General features: G+C 43.0%; 1 protein-coding gene across 4 annotated transcripts in view; it reads left to right on the forward strand.

The window, feature by feature from the left end:
- SEMA5A (semaphorin 5A) overlaps positions 1–13,327 on the forward strand; it is a 439,222-nt gene extending 425,895 nt beyond the window's left edge. For all 4 annotated transcript variants that reach the window (XM_028515073.2, XM_036020275.1, XM_036020274.1 and 1 more), the window contains 5 exons: positions 1,472–1,642; positions 3,202–3,357; positions 4,756–4,803; positions 9,834–10,045; positions 11,095–13,327. In XM_028515073.2, coding sequence (XP_028370874.1) covers positions 1,472–1,642; positions 3,202–3,357; positions 4,756–4,803; positions 9,834–10,045; positions 11,095–11,214 — 707 coding nt within the window. In that variant the 3' untranslated portion in view covers positions 11,215–13,327. The remainder of the gene's footprint in view (positions 1–1,471; positions 1,643–3,201; positions 3,358–4,755; positions 4,804–9,833; positions 10,046–11,094) is intronic.
- Positions 13,328–24,485: the final 11,158 nt, after the last annotated feature.

Here is a 24,485-nt window from a genome sequence, read left to right on the forward strand (position 1 = left end):
TATGCCTGCCTTTTCTTTCTGTTATTACAAGCAGTGTCAGATGTCTGATTCATTCCCTCTTATTTTCTGATATGCTTATTGCCTTTTGGGGAAAATGATGAATTCTCCAAATATGGATAAACTATCAAATCACAAAATTCCCAGTTACATGTCAAATGTTTCTTTGATCTATTTTTACTCTTTGCAAGTTAAAGTATCACCATAAACATAGTGTTGCTGCTCATGTGTCTCAAAAATAATTTTTTTACCTGTGCCCATATCTAAAGAGACATATTACTCTGTAGAGATGTACCAAATCACAATGGGTGTGTACAAATACACATAGGTCATTCTGGCCAAAATAGCCTTGTGTCTTTAACAATTTTGGCATCCTCTTTCCCGGTGGTTTCTGTTTTATTTTATATAGAATATGGAGAAAATAAAACATGATACTATCTACATGTAGAAAAGTGAGTCTCTCATCAGCTTTTTTATGTTGCTTGCTGTGGTTATGATTGATTTTTGCTAACTGGAGTTGAATGACACCTTGACAAAGTCCTGGCTTGGCTCTGGGGCTCAGTAAACCAGGGCAGGTCTGGCTGGCAAGAGAGAGTCAGATACAGGGCAGATCACACCTGACACTCAGACGGAAGCTGGAAGCTGGCGGGAGGTCTCAGTTTAACAATGTCAGCTAACTGGGGAGGGAGCACTGAGATCCCCGTGGGTCTGCCCACCCAGCGCTCTCCCAGGAGGCCCGTCCACAGGTATCAGGAGCCCAGCCTGGAGAAAACAGCAGAACTGCTCAGAGTCATGGGTAGCAATGGCAGCAGTTCATCAGGAAGCAGTTCTGCCTAGTGTTCAAGTTACAGAACGCCTTCATTTCCACCCTGAAGTCGGGCTGCAGGTAGCAGGTCCTGTGTTTACTCTGTCACGTAGGCACCCCACTGAGTGTGTGTGGTGTGGGCTTGTTGGGTTGCTTGGTGCCTGCATCTGCGGAGTGTCTCCACAGTCCTTCACAGGACCTGTGTCCTTTTCTTTATCCCTTTGTCCTGGAGTAAATTGTAACTCAATTAATAAGGAAGGCTGTGACTGGAACTACCTGTCCTTGGCTGTAAGTCTCCCCTGGCCACTCGCTTGTGCAGTTACCAAAGGCAAGAGCAAGCTGGGGCTCCACATTAATCACAGCAGAATGTGGTTCACGGTCATTCCCAGGGACGGGGATTTTGTATTACGTGAACTGAGCTCCTCTGTCATCCTCATGCTTACGTGTTATGCTTAGAGATATTTTCTGAAGGAACAAATAGGAGGAACTGAAAATATGACAGGAAGATTATGCAAAATAGGTGCCCTCACCAGGAGACCCCAAATACCCTGCTGTGAGTGGTCACTGGCTCTGCAGACCTGTTCCTGCCACGCACGTGCGATCTGTAGCCTCATCAGATAGGTCAGATTTTGCATCTCAGAAGCAATGTGACTTTGTGTCCCTTCCCAGTGGATGGCGTGTGGTCTTGCTGGTCCCCCTGGTCAAAATGCTCGGCGACCTGTGGCGGCGGACACTACATGAGGACCCGCTCGTGCACAAACCCAGCCCCAGCCTACGGCGGGGACATCTGCCTGGGGCTGCACACGGAAGAGGCTCTCTGCAACACGCAGCCCTGCCCTGGTGAGTGGTGGGACTTCGGGACAAACTTCCTGTCCCCTTGATTTAGAAACGGTGACATGGATCATGCCACGTCGCAGGTGCTGAAAGAGGGGAGCCACCAACCTCACACCGTCACCCTTGCCGTGACTTCAGAACAGGTGTTCTGCAATAGGATGGTTCTCGTCATGCCCTAGTTTCAGAACTAGTAGCAGAAGCTGGTGATAACAAAGCCTTTATAAAATGTTTAAGTTGAGAACGAAATCTGAGATTCTGTTGTGGAGAACCAGGGTGGGAGCATGGGGATACCTTGCAAAGCTGCCTCACAAGGCGGGCCTCAGGGCCGTGGGGGTGGGGTCTGAGCACTGAGAATGGCTGACTCAGGTGCCACTGAACCAGCTCCCGCAGGTCCCCAGCCAGGAATTAGCTCCGTTTTCTGATATGGCGGCGGGGGGGGGGGGGGGGGGGGGGGGACACTGGGAATGAAAATGAGGCCTAACTTTGACATTGAAACACTTTTTTAAAAACTTGTTCCTGCAGGTCTTTCAAGAAGGTTCCATTTATATTGAAAAGTACCTAGAAACCAAACTCTCACAGTCGTTCTGAAAACTAGCACTTGACAGATATTTAAGGGAAAGTTGTGCCATTTACATGGATCTCTCCTCCCATTGGGTTAAGGCACAAGTTCGAGTTCCAAATGTTCCCTGAACTGCAAAACCCATGCTGACATCTTGCATTTAAAGGGGGGGCAAAAACCAAACTGCATAGAAATACATTTTTATGCTGATTAATACTTCATAAATGATATTAAGAGTTCATTTGTGTAACCTCCTTACTTCAAATATGAATGCCTCTCTGTCACACATCTGTAGGCCTGGATGAATTTAACAAATCCTGGCAAATCTTCCACTTCAGGGTGAAGGGACCTGGTATTGCTCAACTTCTGGCCTTAGCCCAAGACTAGTACATTGATTTCCACGAGCTTCCGTGACAGTGACCGTGGGATAAGATGAACTCTACCTGAAGCACGGCCTGACTGGGCTGTACTGGCTCTACAGGACTGCTTTTGTGGCGGAACACTCACAGCCCTGTGTGCCTCAGGAACACACCTGGGCTTTCTCTCGACTGCCCGCTGTTCCTCCTGCCTGAGCGTGAGGCCTGGGGGAGTGTCTCAGGAAAGCATTTGAGGGCTGCTCTTTGCAGAGGAGCAGTACTACCCTGATGGAAATGTGCTCTGTATAGATGGTTTCTGGTCCCCACCACTAGTGGTCTGTGCACAGCTGGGCATCACTGATAGCCTGAGTGTCTAATCCAGTTACTTTATAGCATGAAAATCATGTGGTTTTAGCAAGTGTATTTTAAGCACGTTATTTCAACTATATATTGGTTCCTTTATTCCTGCTTGTGTGTATTGTATCCACTGGACTTCTAAGAAGATAGGAGTACATCTCATTTACATGCAGGCCCATGAAACCTAATGTGAGGACTTGAATTCACATGTGTAGCTGTAACCTGACCCTGCTTTCAAGTTGGCTGATCTTAGTGGGCCTTGTGGCCTCCTTCCCCACCCTTGGTCTCTGCAGAGATGTGGTCGGAGTGGTCAGACTGGTCTGAGTGTGACGTGTCTGGAGTCCAGGTCCGCGCCCGCCAGTGCGTCCTCCTGTTCCCTGTGGGCAGCCAGTGTTCGGGGAACACCACGGAGAGCCGGCCGTGCGTCTTTGACTCCAATTTCATCCCAGGTAAGGGCAGAATGTGTGTGAAATCACTGCCCACATTCACACAGAAAATGAGTCATCAAATAGAGATTTACTGTTCTTTGAGGTCCCTTTGGTGAAACAGATAGATTTATCAACTTGTGGTTTCAGGGTGATTCAAGTGTAGATTTATAGATAACTGCCGGTATAGACTGGCATTTAGGCTATGAGTTTTGAGATTTAAAAAAAAATCTTAGACATTTTTTAAGCACAGTGTTGTCTTCTACAATTTCGTAACTACAACACATGCAGAAGATTTTGCTCAAAAAATTAACGTGGCATGTTTAGTTATTTTAATTATTAAGTCAGATATTTTGGCAATGCTTGTGTGCATATGTTTGCACAAGAGAAGGAGGAAATTGCATCCTCACTGTGCGATTTTAATGTATTTGGGAAATGGGAACCCATTTGGGAAATTGCTCGTATCTTGGGGAAAAGGTGACTGGCCTTCTCGCCACTGGCTTCTCCGTGTGAAATTGGTGTTTGGCTTTTAGTGGTAGGTAGTGACCTGTCACGTGCTCACTGTAGGTCTGGTGTATATACTGACACAACATGTCACATATGCCCACTGCATGGGTTAGCACTGAAACATGAACCAAAGGAGAGACCAACCTCTTACAAGCAGTACTAGGTAATAATTTATTTCCCTCCATTTATGGAAGAGATAATGTTTTAGAGAAAAGTACTAGCTTTGGCCCTATAGGGCACTTCAATTGCATATGATATAAAATTGCAATGTTTATTGTTGCTGTTTCCCTTTTTAATCATAGATATACTTTTAATTCTTGTTATCTAATGAAGAATCAGTACAGGAGAGAATAACGTTTCTGGCCTCCTGAAATTGTGTTTTACTGTTTGGGTGGGTTTCTCCTCACATTGGCAGCTCATGTGTGTGGCCTGGCAGAGCATGAATGGGCTCTGAATAGGGACGTTATTTGTTCTGGCCATTTCCTTGGAGCGCTGGTGGACTGGTGCCCTCTGCAGGGCATGTGACAACAATGGGTTTGATGGAACAACAGATCTGAGTCAGGAAGACCTCAGACAAATGCTGTGGGTTCCACGGCTGGCAGAACTATTGTAACAGAAAATCAGCACATTCTCTGGCCTTGTTTTCAAGCTGGTGCCCAGGTGTCAGTGTCAGGGACCATTGCATTTTATCCCTGTGGAGATGACACTCACCCCTTCCCAGGCAAGATGATCCTAACCAAACAGCTCACACTGGTTAGGCCAACACAGAAACAAATATAATTTTTTAAAAAGCAGGCTTTTGGAACTTTGACTCATATAAAACTCAGAATCATCAGATGTTTTGTCAGGAATCACTAATGTGATCTTTCTTCCCAATACCCTTTATACATTGTGATTGGATTTTTGTTTTTCCAGAAGTATCTGTGGCAAGATCCAGTAGTGTAGAAGAGAAAAGGTGTGGAGGTAAGTTCTTCCTTTTAGCTACTTTCTCATTGATTTCTGATATTTTCTGCTGTTGGCCAAATCATGTTTCTGCTGTTGTTCCAAGAAAAAAAAATCCAAAAGCAAAAACACAACAGACTGGATCCCAAGCACCTTATGCTTTGAGACCATAAATGCTAAGGGTCAATGCTGAACATCTGGACTAGTGGTTCTCAAGTGAGGTCCCCAGACCAGCATCACCAGCATCACCCGGGAACTAGAGAGAAATAGATTCTCAAGTGTCTGCTTGATCTACTGAACTAAACCCTCTTTGAGTGGGACTCCATACTCTGTGGTTGAACAAGCCCTTCAGATGATTCTGGTGAATGCTAAGCTTTATGAACCCTTGTGCTTTATATTTTGATACTATACAGATACTGAATCTCAATGTTAGAGTTCTGATGAGTATTCAAACAATTTGTTTATATTTATAATGCAAATTCATGGCAGTCAGCCTCAGATCGCGAGATTGCTGGATTGACAAACTTGTAAGGGGGTATAATGTTCTTCTACCCATATCTCTAGAGATATGTTTCAAACTTCCCAGAATGCTAAATGACAAATATCAACATTCTCTGATTCCAGTCTATGATAAATTTGGACTTTACTGTCTGTGTCTACTGTGTCTGGATGGGAGGAGCTCGCTGTCCATATATCCAGGCCCAGCCTTGGTCCACCTTTGCTAATTGGAGCTAAAACCCACTCCAAGACGGTCATTGTCATATGTGTGTATTCATAGACTGATGACCTTTTTTTTTAAAGATTTTTAAAAAGATTTTATTTATTTATTTTTTAGAGATGGAAGGGAGGGAGAAAGAGAGAGAGAGAAACATTAATGTGCGGTTGCTGGGGGCCATGGCCTGCAACCCAGGCGTGTGCCCTGACTGGGAATCAAACCTGTGATGCTTTGGTTTGCAGCCCATGCTCAATCCACTGAGCTACACCAGCCAGGGACCTATGACCTATTAATAACCATTCCTACCATAACCCAGCTACCTGGGGAGCCTCAGACAACTTAACCCAAGGGGCTTTGGTCTCTGCTTATTCTCAGATGGAGTCTGGTGCTTTTAGGTATATTTTAGGAATATACTTCCCATTATTAATTACACTTAATAATAAGAGTTCACTATCTGTTATTGTACATTCTTTTTGTTTAGTCAGGCACGTGGTAATCCAGTCATTCAGTGGTCTTTGTGGAGCACCCACTCTGTGCTAGTTTAATGAGGGGCCTGGAGGTCATGATGAGGATGGAAAGAGCCAGCAGTCCTGTCCTCAGGGATAGTGTCTGGTGCCTGACCTGAGTCAGGTCACTGAGTTCACAGATGGCAGTCACTAACTCGGGATCCACCTGGAAGGTGAATGTATGCCACTTTAAATGAAAATAATCCATTAATCCATTAATGAGAACCCGTTAGTATTTGAGACCAGTCACTGCATTAAATGGCAAGAAGAAACCTATTTGATCCTCACAAAGAGCACTTACATAAGTGCCCAAGTCCACAATTCTTTATGTAAAAAAGAATTGGAGATAGAGAAGGGTTTTGGAGTTGAACACTTTCCAGATTGTAGACGGTCTATATGGGGCATATACTGTATATTACATAAGGCCCCTGCAGGATCTGGGGGCCACACCAGGTGACCAGTTCCTTTAAAGATGCTGCTGTGACGTGTGGGTGGACCGAATATGCTAATGATCCTCCTGGCAGTTCTGGTCAGCTGTAGCAAATGGGTCAGGTCAGGTCTTTCACTTTTCAGAGATTTTGGCCTTGGAAATTGTGGAAAAGCATTGTCAGTCACCGGTTTTTATCTGCCTTTTGTAGGCAGTGATCGTGAGGGACAGAGAGATGGGATCCCTGGCTGAAGCTGCCACAGGCAGCCAGCAGTGGAGCCCAGGTTGGATCCAGGCAGTGGGATCGCAGTGTGAACTTGAAGCTCAGGGTGCCACAGGAAGAGGGTGCGGGAGGATCATGTCTGGGGGCTAGAGCCACAGCACCCTGGTCAGTGGACACTCTTGGACAACACCAGGTTCCTGGCATGTCCGCTGACCTCAGAGGCAGCGAAGGCCCAGAGTGGGTGGTGTTTGTAGGAAGTGACCCTGTTCTGAGGAAAGCCACCAGCCGACGTCTCTGCAGTCGAGAGGCCCTCCACAAGTTCGAAAACCACTTTCCCTGGCCAGCCCTCTGAGGGTTAAGCAATGGGAAGTCCTTCCAAGGCTTTGAGCTCCCAGGAAGACATACGGCAGAGCCCACTCCCATCTTAAAATGCTGCTGCTGTGTGTCTGTGCCAGCTGCGCCAAATAACAGCAAGGAATCAATCCTTGAGGTGCTATCGATTAATTCATAGAAACTAATTACAATATTCAGAACTAATTTTCTGGATCTCTAGGCTACTGACAGTGACATGCCAGGATAGCTGGGTAAGAGGTCAGCTGGATTTGATTGTTGAGCTGATAGATAAAAACAATTTCCTAGCAAGGATGTTTTGGGAGATAATGTGGATGTCTTTTTTTTTAGTCTGTTGCAAAAAATCAATCACATTTTGCACAGAAAATCAGGAAGTTGAACCAGCTAGGCAATTGGTCTCTATTCCAGCTTTACTGACCCAAAATAACAGCAATAAAGGCATATTCAGAGTGAAGAGTCACAGTAAGTAAATTCAAGAGATTGAATAGGCACTATTTTTCCTTCTGCAAAAAATCTGAGCCTTTTGAAATTTTTCAACTCAGAGAGCTATTTTTAGTCACACGAGACACAGGACTGTATAATCTTCATAAAGATGTCAGTGGCCCCAGCCTTCCCTGGAGGACACCTGGAGGAGTGATGCATCTGACTAATGACAAAGCATCTGCATATGGATAGAGTCATACATCTTCCGCGTGTTGCAATGAAATATGTTTCCAGTGCAGCAGAGAGTAGTTATATTCATACCTGACAATGCCTCCAGGGAGTCTCAACCCTAAAGTATCAAGAAATGACAGCACTAGGGTCCCTGGAGCACAGCTTTGGTGTTAGAGTGAAGCCTGCAGTGGCTGCTGCTGGAATGTCCCCAGGTGCTTGATCCAACTGTCCCTGTTTGGGAGCTGTCCGGCCCTAGTAGCTTCAGGCAAAATCAGGAAAAGCCAAAGATTTATGAAGTCCTTTCACTTCGCTAAACTATTGACAAAATAATCAAAAAATGAAAGACTGAGGTGGGTGCTGGGAGTGAATGATACCTGTGGAATGTTCTAGTAACATCCTCCTGGATCATCCAGCCCTTTGCATCGAGCACACTGGATGCCTGCCATGGGAATATCACGTTGTTTGGAGTCTCAGTGAGAGTAGGAGCATGTTGGTTGTGCTCACAGTGCACCAACGAGGCATCCTCAGCCCAGGGTCCGTCCCCCTCAGAAAGAGGATCCCCCTCTCAGGGCCCCGGGTCCCCAGAATGCAGTGCCTGGGAACAGCAAAAGAGCACCATTTAGAAGGAGAGGTCACGGTTTAGGAACAGGTGAGAGACATTCAGCACCTGCTGTGGATCGCAGGTAAGGTGAAGACTGCTTGAAAAACCCTTCGTGAGGAACACGAGTAGTTAAGGTACAAATGCCCCAGGGCCTGGGTGTGGGGGGCAGACCTGCAGGTCTCCTCTCCTGAGAGCCCCAGGGCCCTCACTTTGCAGCTTTGCAGACTCACCTCTGTACTGGCTCCACTTGGGGCGGTGTGGACAGATTGGGGTGGGAGCGGGTTCAGCTTAGGGGCCAGTGCACCCATTCGTGGCCAATGGAAGGGACACCCAGAGGGAAAAAGCCACGTCCTCGGGATGTGTCCTGTGCAGGGGAGACACATAAGGCCAGTGACCCACAAACAACTGACTAGCCACACGGGGCCAACCCAGTAGTAAAAGTAAGATCGTGTTCTGCTTTACCTGATACTCTCCAAGCCCACCTTCTTCAACACTGCCCAGCGTGGTCTTCAGTCCCTGAGAGGTGTGAAACTCTAATTGCAACGTGTCTAACAAACACACCATGAATGTCTATTTTTTTTCTGCTGTTGTTTCTCAGACATTAGGCAGGTTGAGCTTATGTTACCTTGATGTCACATGAGCCAATGCTAGCTATATTAGGGTCATAAATGCGTGCCTTTCCACTTTTTCATGGTTTGTACTCATAACTCAAGGAAAATAACTCAGAGTCTATCAAACAGGAAAAAAGTGTAAAAAGAGGGTCATTTCATGACCACTAAAATGTCATATTTTATTCCCTTGACACAAATCCTTTTTTTATTTGTATGGTCTCCACTTTCTTTATAAGATCTCCAAAATGTAATGTATGTGAAAAAAAGTGGTACCCAGGATAACATTTTTGTGTGCACACACACACAGAGCACAGAAGTGTGCAGAGAATTTTGGGACAAGCACACCAGAAACTGGCTATAGTAGTCCCCTAGGAAAGAAAAAGACGTTATTCTTATATTCCCTTTTACACTTTTTATGTTATGTGTTCATATTCATAATCAAAAATATATTGAGAAACATAAGAATTATGGAAGTAGAACTCATTTTTAATAAAATGAAATAATAAAGAAAAGGGGGAATAAAGAAAGGTGGCTTGCAGGTGAGCGGTATTAGAAGCAGTAAACCCCTCCTCCCTTTGCGGGAGGGGCACAGCCTCGTGCCTGTGGGGACGCCCAGCCTGTGCAGGAGCCTGGAGCTCATGTTTCCTAGAAACCCCCACAGACCCTAGAGCTGCTGCATTTGAAAGAGAAGAACATTCTTTAACTTAAAAGGAGCTTCTGCTAGTATATTAAGGTGATTTCCAAAGGACTCATTACAATACGTAAGAGCATCAACTTAAAATACACTCTGTTCACCTCGGAGAAGTGTCTTGGTGGCCATGCCATGTCAAGGGAAGGCACTACGATTAATTTTGGATGGATACGGGGCTTTCCATGCTGTCTTCCTCTGTTCACTAAAGCCCTGCGCTGTTGTGTAGCATGTTCCTTCCCAGCATAGCGTCACCTTTGGTGCTGTCTTCCCAGAGTTCAACATGTTCCACATGGTCGCTGTGGGGCTGAGCAGCTCCATCCTGGGCTGCCTTCTCACGCTCCTTGTCTACACCTACTGCCAGCGGTACCAACAGCAATCCCACGATGCCACTGTCATCCACCCCATCGCGCCTGCCCCTCTCAACACCAGCATAACGAACCACATCAACAAACTGGACAAGTACGACTCGGTGGAGGCCATCAAGGTAAGGGATAGGCAGCACCACAGCAGCCAGAGGTACAAAGAAGTCGGGTGGACCCTGGGACTCTTGACAAGGCACAATGGTGGTGGTGCAGGTGAGGGCGTAGGGCAAGGCAACAGATTCCACTTATGATGGATTGCCTTTGTAGCCTTGCCTTGCCTGTGAAGACATGTTCGGAGTCTCATATTCAGAATGTAGGTTAGAAATGAGACATGGTAACAGCAACAAATAAAATGCTGGGAAATATTAGGTTATTGGCCAGTGTCCAGCTCTGCCTTCACTGTGCTTTCTGCATCCAAAGGGAGGTCATGCCAAAGAGAAGAGCTCCAGGCCAAGGGCAGGTACACGCTGGGCAGTGGAAATGAGGACCAGGCTTGGGCAATAAGATATACAGGTCCATCTCAGGAGTCACCAGGATGGCAATCTGAGAAAAATTGTTACAGTATTATAAAAGCTATCCTCAAATAATTTTTAAGCACAGTGAAGCTTTGTGTGATGTAGAAGTGCAGTGTGACTGCTGTATTTTGTTAAGTTTCCCCAATGGGTGATCAACCTAGTGTTTGCCCCAGAAATTTGGAGTGAGTGACCAGTCTCCTCCTCATTCCCTGGAAGAAGGGGTGGGAAGGGTATTGGCAGTGGAGCCGGCAGACCTGGGTTCACGAGTCACTTACCAGCTGTAACTCACACTGTCTGAGCCTCCCGTTTTCTTCTCAATGAATTGAAGATGATGAAAATCAGTGGAGTCATTTATATGAAATGCCTTGAACAGTTTATTCACCTTTAAGTGAGTATAACAGTACGTATTCCCGGCCGCTGTTGGACACTTCCTGCCTAAAACTCAGCGACAAACTGGAAGATATAAAAATTGCCGACCTCGTTCTAGTCACGAGGCAAATCCTCAGTGAGGCAGTGGTGTCAGGAAGCAGGTAAGCGAGGAAACACATTTTCCAATGATAGAGCCTTGGGAGAGAACTCGAGTTCAACATAATCGCCACCTCGTTATAGTCTCTTTCTAAAATGCCACTTAAATTTTTTATTTTTATGTGTTACAGGCATTTAATAAAAACAACTTGATCCTAGAGGAAAGAAACAAGTATTTCAACCCGCATCTTACCGGGAAGACTTACTCTAACGCCTACTTTACAGATCTCAATAATTATGATGAGTACTAATAGTTCTTATATTTTTGGCTTCTTGAAATTCCCCAGTTCCTCAAGGCCTGTGCTCCATGACTGCCCATGTTTCCAAGACTTCAGAGATGAAGTTTGGATACATTTCAAGTGCATTTCAAGCCACAAGTGTCCCATTGCTGCCAAAAATAGATGTCCTTAAAAGCAACAAAAATCTAAATATGACATTGTGAAAATCTGGTCTATAATACTTGGTCATATTGTTGAATGAGCCACAATGTGGAGTTTCTTATTGTGCTCAGTCCGTTTTTTTTAACAAGTCTGTTGTTTCCTTGAGCTTTTTAATAATTGTGCCACCCGCACGGGAAGGAGACTCTAGAAAGAGGAGCCTCTTCTTGCTCTGGAGCATAAATCTTCACGATGTTCTCATTCAAGAAAATAGTCACTTTTTATGAGTGAGCCCCCTACACACACACACACACACACACACACACACACACACATAAGGAGTGTTTAGGTCCACGGTATTGATAAAATGAAGAATATGAATGTGGCCACACAGTGACTCCCGTGAAGCTCCCATCTTCCCCGTCTGGAGGCTACTGTGGAATTCTAGGGAGCAACTTGTGTGTTTGGACAGGGAATGATTCGTGCCGGAGGAAGCCCAGGATGCAACCTGGTTTGCATCTGCAGAGGTGATTATATGGGGTCTGAGACACCCCATCCTTGGTCCTGATGCGGTTCCTGTGTCACCACTCGGGGAGGTAAGCGGAAAGACGAGAGGCACAGACACAGTGAAGGGGAGATTGTTCTGCAGGTTGCTGCGAAACCAGCCTTATTTCTGACTTTTGGATTTCATGGCATTCCAGGGAGCTCCTGGCCACACAGTTGGCCTGGATGCCCACCTGTCTGGTCCATCGTAACGTCCTGAAGAGCCAGTGTGTAAAATAATGACTTGTGTAGCATTTGGATAGACCCTACACTTCCTCTCTCCCTGTGAAGAAAACACCTTGGACACTAACGATGCCCCTGAAGACAGTATTGAAAGTACTAAAATATAATTGTAAGAAACTTTTTTAAAATGTCCCATGTTGATGGAAAGTATTGAAAGAACTAACGTTGATTCTCCATCTCCCTGACTGAACTGACGTCTGGTGATCGGCCCCTACCAAGAGCATTAATGATGTGTGAAGCTTGCTTTCTGCTGCCCGTTGCTGTGCTTAGTGAGCTGCTCCCCCTGTTCCCAGGTGGCATTGCCGCCCCTGGGTCAGGTGAGGGGCAGATGTTTAGCTCTGGTGCCTTTTGGTTTTAACCTAGTGTTGCCTTCCCGTCCACTCACTCCCACGTCTCCCTGCATGGAGGCCACAGTGTTTCAACATGTAGCTTGAGAAATCGGGGTACCCGGAAGTAAGGTTTTTAATTATTGTTGTGTTTCTGAGCATTTCAGGGTATTATACAATTCATAGTGGTCCCCAGTAGGGAAAAAAAAGGATAAATTATTCACCAACAGCTAACAGGTGACGTGACAGTTGGTTGGATAATCATTGAAAGTAGAAACAAGATTGAAAGAATTCATCTAATGCCAAGGGCATTGTGATAAAGGCCTTGCGTGGACTTTGAAATGTGTTTTTATTGACCCATGAACATTCAGATCTTTGAAAATATATAATGTGGGCATTGGCAAACATGGACTTATTAGCATATGTGTGTTTTTACCCTACCCCATTTACAGGAATAGTTTCAAAAAGTGTTGGGAAAACCCTATGTTTAGTAATACTGAGTTCCAAATATCCTCACATCCCCAGATTTGCAGAAATGGCTCTACAGAAATTAAGATTTCAGTAGCAGGCGGGCTCCGGGAGGCCTGGTAGAGTGCAGACGAGCGGTGTGTGTGGGGTCTTCGTGTGGGGGTCCGGGTCGCATCGCCTCATCCCTGTGTGCTGCCTGGGATTGCGCTGTCTGTGCGGAGAGTCTGCAGTGAAGCCAGCTGGTTTCCTGATTTTAACTGGATGCTTCAACCCAGCTCATCACTTTCCTATAAGAAAAATGTCCTCACCATGTATCACGTTAGCTGCTTTTTTGAATCCCTCCCCCCCAAACTTTCTGAGCTTAAAAGTTTATTCTATTTCCCCAAGGAAAGAAGAAACTAATATTTAAAAAGAAAAGCACCACTGGACTTCATGGGAAGTGCTTTCTAAATTATATCAAAACCAGTCTTGAATCAATCTTAGACAATGACTGGGGAAAGCAGCCTTCATCGGCAACAGCATTTTTGTGTTGTCGATAAGATAAATCCTTGTAATTATCACTGCAAAGAAATCCCCTCATATTTGTCCTCTGACACTCTATTCAAAGGAAAATGATCCTGGTTTTTCTGGCTTCTGTCTTTCTCTCTCTCCCTCTTACGTAACAGATTTCAGCTTGTTTACAATCATTTCAGCTGTATCCTAAGCATTTTAACCAGCTGTGAAGGAACTTTGTTGCTGTCACTACAGAGCTGTTGCTCAGGTGCCAATTCATCACCTCCGCACCCTCCTTCTGGCAGAAGCCCTCTCGTTTGGGTCTTCACAGCGGCCCTGCCACATCTCCCGGGACCTCCCCCCCACCCCCTGCTGCCCACAGCAGCTCTTCCTTAGGCTGGGCCACTCCGGATTCCTGCCAAAAGCTTTGGGGACACTTGTCACATTTTTCATTTCTGTGTGACTTTTTAATTTTCTCTTTCCTCTTCTTTTTTCTTTTACTACAAGAAGCACAATTATAAATTCATACTTTACACTGCACCAGGCAATTTAATCCCACTAAAGGAACCTGTTGTCAACTGACATTAATCACAGGTTCATTTTTAGGGTTGTTTCTGGATACAGTTCAAGTTCGGCTGGTTTTCATTAGGAAACTAGGTTAGTCTCATTTAAATTCTTTGGAAGTGGTTCCCAGCATTGTTCCTTTCTCCAGCCTAACCCAGTGACCATCTGTCAGGCCAAAGTGCACCCACATTGTACAGGGAGGAGAACGCTGCAAAGTTTCTAAAATGACTTCCGTATCCCCCCTTTTTAGGACTTACGTTACAGGTGCACCATACATACTTTTTGGAGCATGTAGATCAAAGTTTTATTGAGTGTTCCTGTGTTGCATTATTGAAAATTTGGTACATGTTACAGAAGCATTAGCAGTGGAGACCTGTTCTCTTTTGACAATATAGTTCCACTCTGCAAAGAGACTTAGAGCATCATCCAAACCAAATTCAGAGACTGATACAAAGTGTACTGTCACCTAGTATTTTTGAAGGATCATATTAGTGCATATTAGAAAGCAATCAAGCTGCTTACTCATGACCACAGCCAGGATCAATTCTCATTTAAGTAAACATGTTTCACCTTGTTGGCATGATGATGGTAACTAGTCAAGAACCGGAAAGGAGAAAAGTAGAGGCAGACAACCACTTTATGGCAGTTTTTAACTAACAACTTTATTGGGCAGAGAATAAAATTCATCCCGCCACATGTAGTCAGAAATATGAGGCCAGCACTTCAAACGGGATCATGTTCTTTCTCAGCTTGTTGGCAGTGTAATTCCGCAGAGTCCGCATACTAGATGAATGGTAGCTCGAATGGTTCACATGCTGGATAAATACAAGCTCGGAGCAAAATCTTGCTAAGAAGAGGGCATTGTGAGCCACCCTTTATATGTTCAAATAGTTTAATTTCCTCTGAAAATGCCAGTGCCTTGTTTAAAATGATTTATTATTTTGTCTGGGTGTTATTGGTTCCAATTCAAAGCAGGGGATTGATTGGCTGTTCTTTAAAGAAAATCACTCTTCTATGCCTCTTTGAACTCAGGAATAGAAAATGACTAAGAAGCACATCATCTTCAGATGTGATTTGTACCCCCCACTGGGGTGTGGCCCAGGAATAGGGGCCCAGGTGTGTTCAGAGTGAAGGTGAACCCGGCCTCGCCTTCCAGGAACTGACATCACTTTCGTCTTACATCCTCCTGCAAGCGCCTTAGCGTTTGCCCTGTGGTAGGAATGTCAGTGTGATGCCTGTGGGGGTTACAGACTGTTGTCACTGTCCCTATGGTCAGCAAGTCCATAGCTGTAGGAAAGTCAGAGAGGCTGGCGACAGTGGCCACAGATATGGTGAGAGGAAAGAGAACCACACAGAATATGGCCTGCTGTTTTTTTATCTTTATTTTTTTAAGTCAGTGTCAAAGCTGCTTCACAAGTTCACAAAGTTGTTTATTTAGGTGAAGAAAGTTAATGGTGTTTTCTCTGCTAAAGTTGATTGCTCTTCCTCTCTGTCATGACTGTTGGCAAAATCACACTTGAACTTCTGTACTTTGAGAGAAAGCACAGTATGAACCTTTAACCTAAGCATCTATGTCCACCACCAAATACTACATCATCAACAAAGGAAATGCACAAACTTGGCCCGGTGTAGGATTCCCCAGAGGTGTGTAACAAACCGTCTGTGTTGTGTCACTTGACGTGACTTGAAAATGTTATGTTAAAAGCCTTATTCTGTTCATTTGCTGTTGCTGTTTTGTGATACAAAATAAACTTACTTGGGATCGTTTCTTTAAAAAAATATATATACATATATATATATTTGGTTGCCCTGTTGGAGTGCTTGTGGATTGCCGACTATGTCGTCACAGGGCCGGTGAGCACGCCACACTTTTTTTCCAGTTCTTACATTCAGTGTGACATACAAATTTCCAATGGTCTTCGCTTTCATCTTGTCTGTTCATCAGTTCACTGTCTTAAATGCTCACTCGAGAGCTACCCGGGTCTGTACCTAAGAAAGTTGTTTACTGACACCTGAGACAGATGCAGTGCTTTCAAAACCCGGCTGAAGACACCGACCGCAGCAGCCCAGGGAGCTCATTGCCTGTTTCGTTGGAGAGGTTATGGGAGTTCAGAGAGGGAAGAGGTGGACAGAGGGGGTTAGAAACCAACTCGCACCTCTCCCAGCTTGGACTCAGAGGAAAACAGACCTATTTACACGTGAAAAGGAGCTGCTGTGACAGAGGTGAAAGTGCGGTGCTCGTTCCCTGCTCTGGGTAAGTTGCCAGTTCCTGTAACCCAAACTAATTCATCTTCTTTAAGACAATAAATTCACGAAGAGTGATCCCAAGTACTGCTAAGGCTCAGCAATCTTCCTTTCACAGCAACCCCCTCTTCACCTCTGCCTGGGAAAAAATAAGAGAGCCCTGATTATGTACAGTTAAATTGTATTATATTTTTTGTACTTAGGTTTTATGTAAATAGTTTGTCTCATGCAATTGTATGTGAGCATTGAAATAAACCCTACCATTTAGGAAACAATTTAGTGGCATTTTTCTTTGCATGGCGTCAAAGTTCCTGGTGTTCCCAGGTGTCCTAAGGAGCATTCACTACTCAGAGGAGAGTGTTTCAGCAAAATGAGACTGGATGACCTGGGTGAATCCCAGGATGTGCTCTTGTTGGTTCTGCAGACTGTAAAGCCTTTTGAGTGTTGGCGAAGACAGGACCAGCCAGCTTCATGATCCTGTGAAGTGGTAGAGAACTCTCAGAAATATTTCTGTGGACAATAGCAAGCGTATGGCATGGAGAGCCAGTCAGGTTTTTAATTTACCAGTAGTTGGTATCATACATACTGGTGATTGTTAAGCTTTATTCTCTTTTTTCCTAGAATGAACCACTATCAGTCAGTATGGACCCTCAGCTAAAAAGATGCCTGCCCCAGGAAAACTATTGAGTGAAATCTATATTACAGTGTTTTTTTTTCTCTCTACAGTATATATTTATATCTAATATAGTAATTCATATATGTGTGTGTGATATATATAAAATTTTTAATTGGCCAAAGAGCTGAAAAACCACCATTTAATAGAGAGGCCAAAAATTATAATAAAACTATATAAAACTATAAACTAGTGAAGCATGTTATAGTAATTAAATTGTTTAATCACCACTTAATGAAATATTTTCTTAATTCTGTGTTTGCCCAGATGACCCGAGCTGACTATACTATTAAAAGAGTTCTCTCCTATTGGAGGGCTGGATGTCCTTTAGTGCTAAAAGGCTCTCAGAAGAATAATTTCCTACAGCTTTGTGAGGAGGTTTCTCCCCTTCTCCCCCATTAAGCAAGCGGACAATCCAGGAGATTATTAGCTCCAGCTGCGTATTAGTATTTTCTGGGGAGTTTTTTAAAAAACATCATCCAACCTACATTCCAGACCAATTCAATTTGGATTCTGAGTATTTGTATTCTATGAAATGTTAAAATTAAAGTATCCCTTGAAGAGCCTACATTTGGCTGGTAGTTTAGAAAGTGAATGGAATAAATAAATGTACCACAATTTCCTTTCCTGTGGCTCTTTTTTCTGAATATGTATTTACAATCATATATTCTGATTTTTACACATTCTCACACATTGCTTATGTATCCAACTCCTTTTTATAAACTTCGTATGTTCTTGAAAATAAAATTGAAATATGATTTAAAATATCTTTCTGGACCTGTTTGAAATATGTATTGTAAATCTCCATTTAAAGTGTCTCCTTGTGCCCAGCTTTTGAAGAATAGCAAAAATGATTGAGTGTATTGACTGAAGAATTGTGGATATTTAATGTAAAAAGAAATTGTCCTTAAAGTAATATCTGAAACTGTATTATTTTTCTGGACTTTTACTTGGTTTACATTTGGTTTATTTCTTTAAAGTGGTTTGTTTATAAAATCAAACAGAAAATGATGTCTGAAATGGCTTTTCCCTCATCAATCAGCTTGGCAGGTGTTTTCCTTGGAAGCGTCTGAAGCTCTCACCTCACCCCTGTAATCACAGCCAGAACCAGCACTGAAAGCAACAAGATGACGTTTGATATACATTTGATAGTTCTCTGTGGTGCAGGGCTCTGCAGACTAGTAGCTAAAAGCATGACAGAGGATATAAAATTTACAAAAAAAAAACCGTTTGTAAAATGATCCTCGTTCAAAACACAGAAACTGGAGGAATTCATCCCTAGTTTGAAAAACTATTAATATTCTGAAAATGGGATTTAACATAGAACACAGTGAAAGCTTTGAGTTATGGCTTTTCATGAATGTATGTGAGCTTGGTGACATTGGCCAGGTGTTTGTGAATGCCTCTGCCTGAGGTCAGTTGTTCATCACAGTGGGCGTTTCATGGGCCATCTTTCCTTGGAAAGGTAGGGGTAGTGAAGACTGCAGGGCTTTAGGGCTGTGAAAATGCCTGTCCACACTTCTCTTACTCTTCAGTTTCTCCCTCTCTTGTCCCTCAGAATTGCTGTTACTTTTCTGGTAAGTAGATGCAGATACAGGATGTCTTTGTGCACTCTACTTCTGAGACCATGCGCCCCCTGGTGGCCAGGGCTCACCCTTCCTTGAGAAGTGGTTTAGTAGTGGCAGCAACATGGCACCTGGAAAATCCCTGTCAGAAAGACAAATGGGCAGCTATGACCAGCCATTCAGAGAGAGAATTCACATGCACACAGTCACAGATAAGCACAACAGCTGGAAAGTCTCCTTCTGGATTTTGAAGGTGCTCCTGTTTGCGGAAGGGACAAGGGGAACACACACTTGCACAAAGACATGTAACAGATGTAGGGGTTCCATCTGAATTTGGAGACATTTTCCATGGGCTTCCAGTCATTTCCCCCTAATTCACTGTGACATGCATTTCAGCACAAACTCAGGATCGATCCCATTTTTAAAGCTTATATAACTTGGAGGAACTTTGAAAGAAAGGGAATATAAAATATTCACACTATGAAATCAGAAATATGAAAATCAGAAATATGAAAATATGAAAATATCCATATTTTGAAAATAAGTCACTACGAACTTCAAATTTAAAAAATATGATACAAATAATAAGATTAAAAAATGCAATAAGAAAAGCAATCACATAACCTTTGAAGAGGGGAAATATGCTTTCTAACTCTGTGATGATCAGAACAGATGTGTCCATTACAGGGAAACACTGAGGTTGTCAGATGCAAAACTGAGGGTTCAGCAAACTATAAGCAAGTTACGATTTTCCATTATAGAGGTGCCAATGGGAAGGAAGATGTTTAGGTTCTCAGTTGCTCTGTTCTGTGCGATACAGAGCAACCTGTTAGAGCAAAGCCATTTCCTCTCCCCACGTCACTGGGGAAGGACTTGCTCAAACAGGTGAGCATCTTCCAGCTCTTAGGAAAGAAGGAAGGTTTTCTGTACATCTAAAGTAATATTCTTACTATTAGTATGTATTATTAACCAAAGAGTGTGGAATACTTTAACTTGTCCAAGAATTATGGGAAAAAATAATTATTCTGTGGTTAGTAATCAAGGTTGGTAACCAAGATTGGTCTCTTTGAGAAAATCAGAAAAAGAAAAAAGTTTTTAAACAAGTCATGTTGAGTGTTTTTGGTTGTTTCTAATCTATGTTTTCTTTTGTCGAAAGGGATGATGATGAAAATCCTTAAGGGGTAAAAAGAACTGAAATCCAACCTCTGAACTTTTCAGAAAATGGAGACCGAGGCCCTCACACCACTTGGGCTACTCTATATTGTGAGAGAAAAAGGTGCCAATACAAACATATCTTACAACCAGGATATATGTTTCCTCATCTGATTTTTCAGCTGATGTTTTTTGCTTCTTCATATTTCCAAAAGTTTTATAAAAAACAGGATTGAGAAAAGTTGTAAAGTCTATCAACATTCAGATAGTCTGGGTCCTGAAATTTCCCACGGGTGTTGTACTGGATGGAGGCAGCAGCAGGTGAGAAGTGATACATAAAAAGTAAGGTCAGCTGGAATGCAAAGGTGCAAGTTTCATTCACTGTAGGACTCTAAGACCACATGGTAGGATTTATTTACACACACTAACATTAATGCAACCTAGCCTTTGCCAAATTCTGGTGTTTGAGAGCAGTGGAAGAACATTTTGTGTGTAGAATAGTTAAGGTGGCTGGTGCGGTGAAGGTGGGGCTGCTGGTACCGCTCCATACCTCCTAATCAAACTCCTGCTTCCAGAAGAATCACTACCCTGGAGGATATTACTGGGGAGTTATAGTCAATTCATAGGCTACGGCTCACAACTTGGTGGAAAATGATTTTGTAATTATGCAGAGAGTAAGAGGGAGAGGTGATGGGTATGCTGGGAGAATGAAAGGCCCCGTGGGCAGGGACTGGAGATTTGTTAAAGATGGGTCTTCTCTTGGTCCTCTTGGCAGTTAAGTGTCAAGTTGCTACACCTGAAAGTCATGATGTAGGAGTGATCTCACTCCTTAGAAAAGAGCCAACTGTCTTGTTTGTCTTAAAACCATTCACTGTTAAGTTTGCAATTTAGTCAGGTTATTTTCTGGAACCTTTTCAGAAAACAAGTTTCAACAGTGTAATAAAATTGAAATGGGATCTAGGAAGCAATAAACCCTATTGTTGAACTGTGTTGGAAGTTTTTTGGGCTTGTGAAGGTTGTCCTTTGTGAGACAATGAAATGCTATGCAACCCAGCTGGAAATGTCCTTTGAATATGTTTCTAGTACCCTGAGGAGTGACAGCTCACACACCTTGCCAAATTCAATGCAGACAATGGAAAGACAAGAATTAGATGCTCAGAAACAATGGAGAGGCAGGGACTTGGTGGAAAATGTAGGCGTGCCTTAATCCTACATACACAGGACCACAATGGGGCAGGGCATTATTACAGAATTTTGACAGCCTGCAACACAAAGCAAGTTAACACATATAGCTCACAAATGGATTAATTAAAATATTACCAATGTTTGACTTGTTTAAGAAGACAATTATATTTGCTATGTTGCATTGGATTCTCCCTTTAATGGTTAGATGTTTTGAACAGAAAAACTATTTCTCTTTGAAAAGCTGGTCTGTATCACCTGAAGGTACCGTGACCATTTTATGCTGAGGCCCCTATTCTTATGTTGCCCTTTCTGCACATAGGAACGCAATACTTAAGGCATTACCATCCAACAAGTTCTACCACAGATGTGTAGTTTCCCTTGAGTAAATATTTTGTTAAAACAGGTTGTAAAAATTTTAATTGAGATGGTAGACATCCTCGTAGATGAATAGGGGGTACAAGGAACAAGTGATGCCTGTGAAAGATGGCATTATTTTGTGCTAAAGAAAATGGAATGGGACTTCTTGCACAGGGTCAGGAACTGGGAAGGCTGGGTCACCCATGACACAGGGATGAACCCCAAGCCTATGTGTGAACAAGTTCTGAACTGTGGTCAGGGCAATAGTGCACAAGAAAGAAAAACCCACAGCCTGTGTGATGTCCAAAAATCTAATACAGAAATAAATGTTGAACAGTGGCCCATAGTGAGAAAATGTAGTCATAGTAGCACAATTCATAATAGCCAAGTGCTGGAAGCAACCTAGGTACCTATCAGTAAATGAGTGGATCAAAAAACTATGGCACATTTATACAATGGAATTCTATGCAGCAGAGAGAAAGAAGGGGCTCCTACCCTTTGTGACAGCATGGATAGAACTGGAGAACATTATGCTAAGTGAAATAAGCCAGGCAGTGAAAGACAGATACCACACGATCTCACCTATTAAGTGGAACCTAATCAACAAAACAAACAAGCAAGCAAAATACAGAGACACTGAAATAAAGAACAAACTGACAGTAACCAGAGAGGAGTGGGGAGTGGATAATGGGGGAAGGACCATCAAGGAACATGTATAAAGGACCCATGGACAAAGCCAAAGGGGGTAGGTTCGAGGGTGGAAGGTGGGGATGGGGGGGTTTGGTGGGGTGAATATGGAGAAACTGTATTTGAACAACAATAAAAAATAGATAAATAAAATGTAGCCATATTCACCTGAGCAAACTTAAAAGCAAATCTTGAAATGGTCAAGGAAATCTAAACAGCATAACTTGATCAGCAGAACAAGTCCTGAAACTATACAGGAATAAAATGAAATTCAATATTAAACAACACAATTTTGCAATTTTCAGCATCCACTAATTAAATACCAAGCATGCAAAGAAGCAAGAAAACATGGAACAAATATTTGTATACAAAATTAATAGCAGCTTTGTTTATAGTAACAAAACAGTGAAAACAGCCCACATGTCCTGCAACTAGCAAATGATAAATTATGGTATCCCCATGAATTGGCATAGGGTTCAGTAATGAAAAGGAATAACCTATTGATACACAGGACAATGTAAATAACTCTCAAGAGCATGGGATTAAGTAAAACAAGCCAGACATGCATATGTACACCATCTCATGATTCCGGTTCCATTGATACAAATTCTTAAAAAAGCAAAATCATACTCACAGAAAACATTTGGGTGTGCCTGGGACTGAGGATCAGTGAGCATATTCTCTGTAAGGGAGGCAGAGGGAAATTTTAGGGGGCGTAGAAATGAGTTAGGTTTATATTACTGCATTATTTGTCAAAACTGATAACATCTACTGGAAAAATTCATTTTTTGTTAAGTATACATTTCTGTAATGCTGGTGCAAAAAATAGTCTAGAGCTGATAAAATATTGTGAACCAGGCAGAGATAAAGGTAAAACTCTCAACAATAAGGTTCCCATTCCGGGGCAATGCCTGTCTCCCTGAAACAGATCCTACATACGAACATGAAAGAGGGTAAGCACATAAGGAAACATCTCTTTCTAAGAGAGATTCTGATACTGACATCAGTTGATGGACATTTGGGTTATTTCTCGTTTGGGGTTATTTTAAATCTTATGAAAAGATTTGAAAATGGTTATGTTTAAGATAAAAACATAAGGGGGTAAACTCTATAAGGCAAGAATAGGGCATGATGTCCAAAGAGAGGAAATTCAGAAAACCCACCAAAGTTCTTTAAAAAAAAGCACTATAAGCATTGGATAATATCTCTGAAAAGGTGACTATTTAATGGTGAGTTATATATTACTGATGGGAAGACAGTAATTAGAAGATAAAACTGAGGAATTAAGGCAAAATGAACCACAGATATGAAATACAAAATAAAAGTTAGAGGTCATGAGAAAAAGAATAAGATTTAGTATATGAGGTCTGTCCAGAAAAAGTCCAGCCATTATTAACATTACGAGAAAGGTTCGTGCGACATTGACATAACTTGCCAGCCAAGGGGTATGGACTGGAATGCACATGAGTGAACAATGTGACCTCACTGGTACTAGTCAGCAGGGGTGGTAGACACTATTGAATGAGCAGGTATACTGTGTGGCCACTGCATTCAAAATGAGTAAGGCAACAAATCGGCATCAAATTTTGCATTAAGCATCAACATTCCACCATAGAAGCTATTTACATGATTAAGAAGACCACAGCTATGGGCAACTCGTGATTGACAGCTTCATCATGACAACGTACCCACTCATGCATCATATCTCATGTAGAGTTTTTTTGGTGAAACATCAAATCACCCAGGTGACTCAGCCCCCTGTGGCCCAGATTTGGCACCCTGTGACTTCTGGCTTCTCCCCAAACTAAAATCACTTTTGAAAGGGAAGAGATTTCAGACCATCAGTGAAATTCAGAAAAATATGACGGGGTAGCTGATGGTGACTGGGAGAACTGTGTGAGTTTCCAAGGTGCCTACTTTGAAGGGGACTGAGGTGTCATTGTCCTATGTACAATGTTTCTTATATCTTCTTCAGTAAATGTCTCTATTTTTTAATAGTACATGGCTGGGTACTTTCTGGACAGATTTCACATTTCATCAACAAAGCAGACAGCAGATCTGTACAGCATGATTGTGCATTATGGCAAGTAAAAATATCAGATTTTTTTTCATGTCCTGGAAGAATTTTATCTCTTAAGTACAGGGGACCTGTTCATAGTGCTGTCATTGCCCTGTTGAGGGTGGGGATGGGAATTAAAAGCATCACTGAGGATCCCAGGACTAATCCTTTCACATTCAAGAAGCCACTGCAGAGAGTCAACCTCGGGCAAAGCTTTGTCGTGGGGGCTGTTTGGGATCCGAAGTGATGACAGGAGCTCGTAATTCATTAAGCGTTTATGTAAGAATGCCAAGGAGACATCATTCTTCTCAGAGAGAGTGGTAAAAAGTGTGATTGCTTAATTCAGAGCGGGGGTAGCCAGCTTCCCACTGGGTCCTATAAAGAAAAGAAGGGAGAACATTTATTCACATCTTTTGATCTCAGCCAAGTGATATGAGTGGCTTATTAGACTGGGCTAACTTCACACCATGTGCTTTGCTGTGACTCCATGGGGAAGACAGTTTCCACCTGCGCATTTCAGTTTCAGACTCGATGGATGATCATCACAGTTCCAGAGAGTCAGTGCCTCACTTAGATGCTGTCATTCC

The sequence above is a fragment of the Phyllostomus discolor genome, chromosome 3 (assembly GCF_004126475.2).
Source record: "Phyllostomus discolor isolate MPI-MPIP mPhyDis1 chromosome 3, mPhyDis1.pri.v3, whole genome shotgun sequence".
In the NCBI taxonomy this organism is placed as follows: Eukaryota; Metazoa; Chordata; class Mammalia; order Chiroptera; family Phyllostomidae; genus Phyllostomus; species Phyllostomus discolor.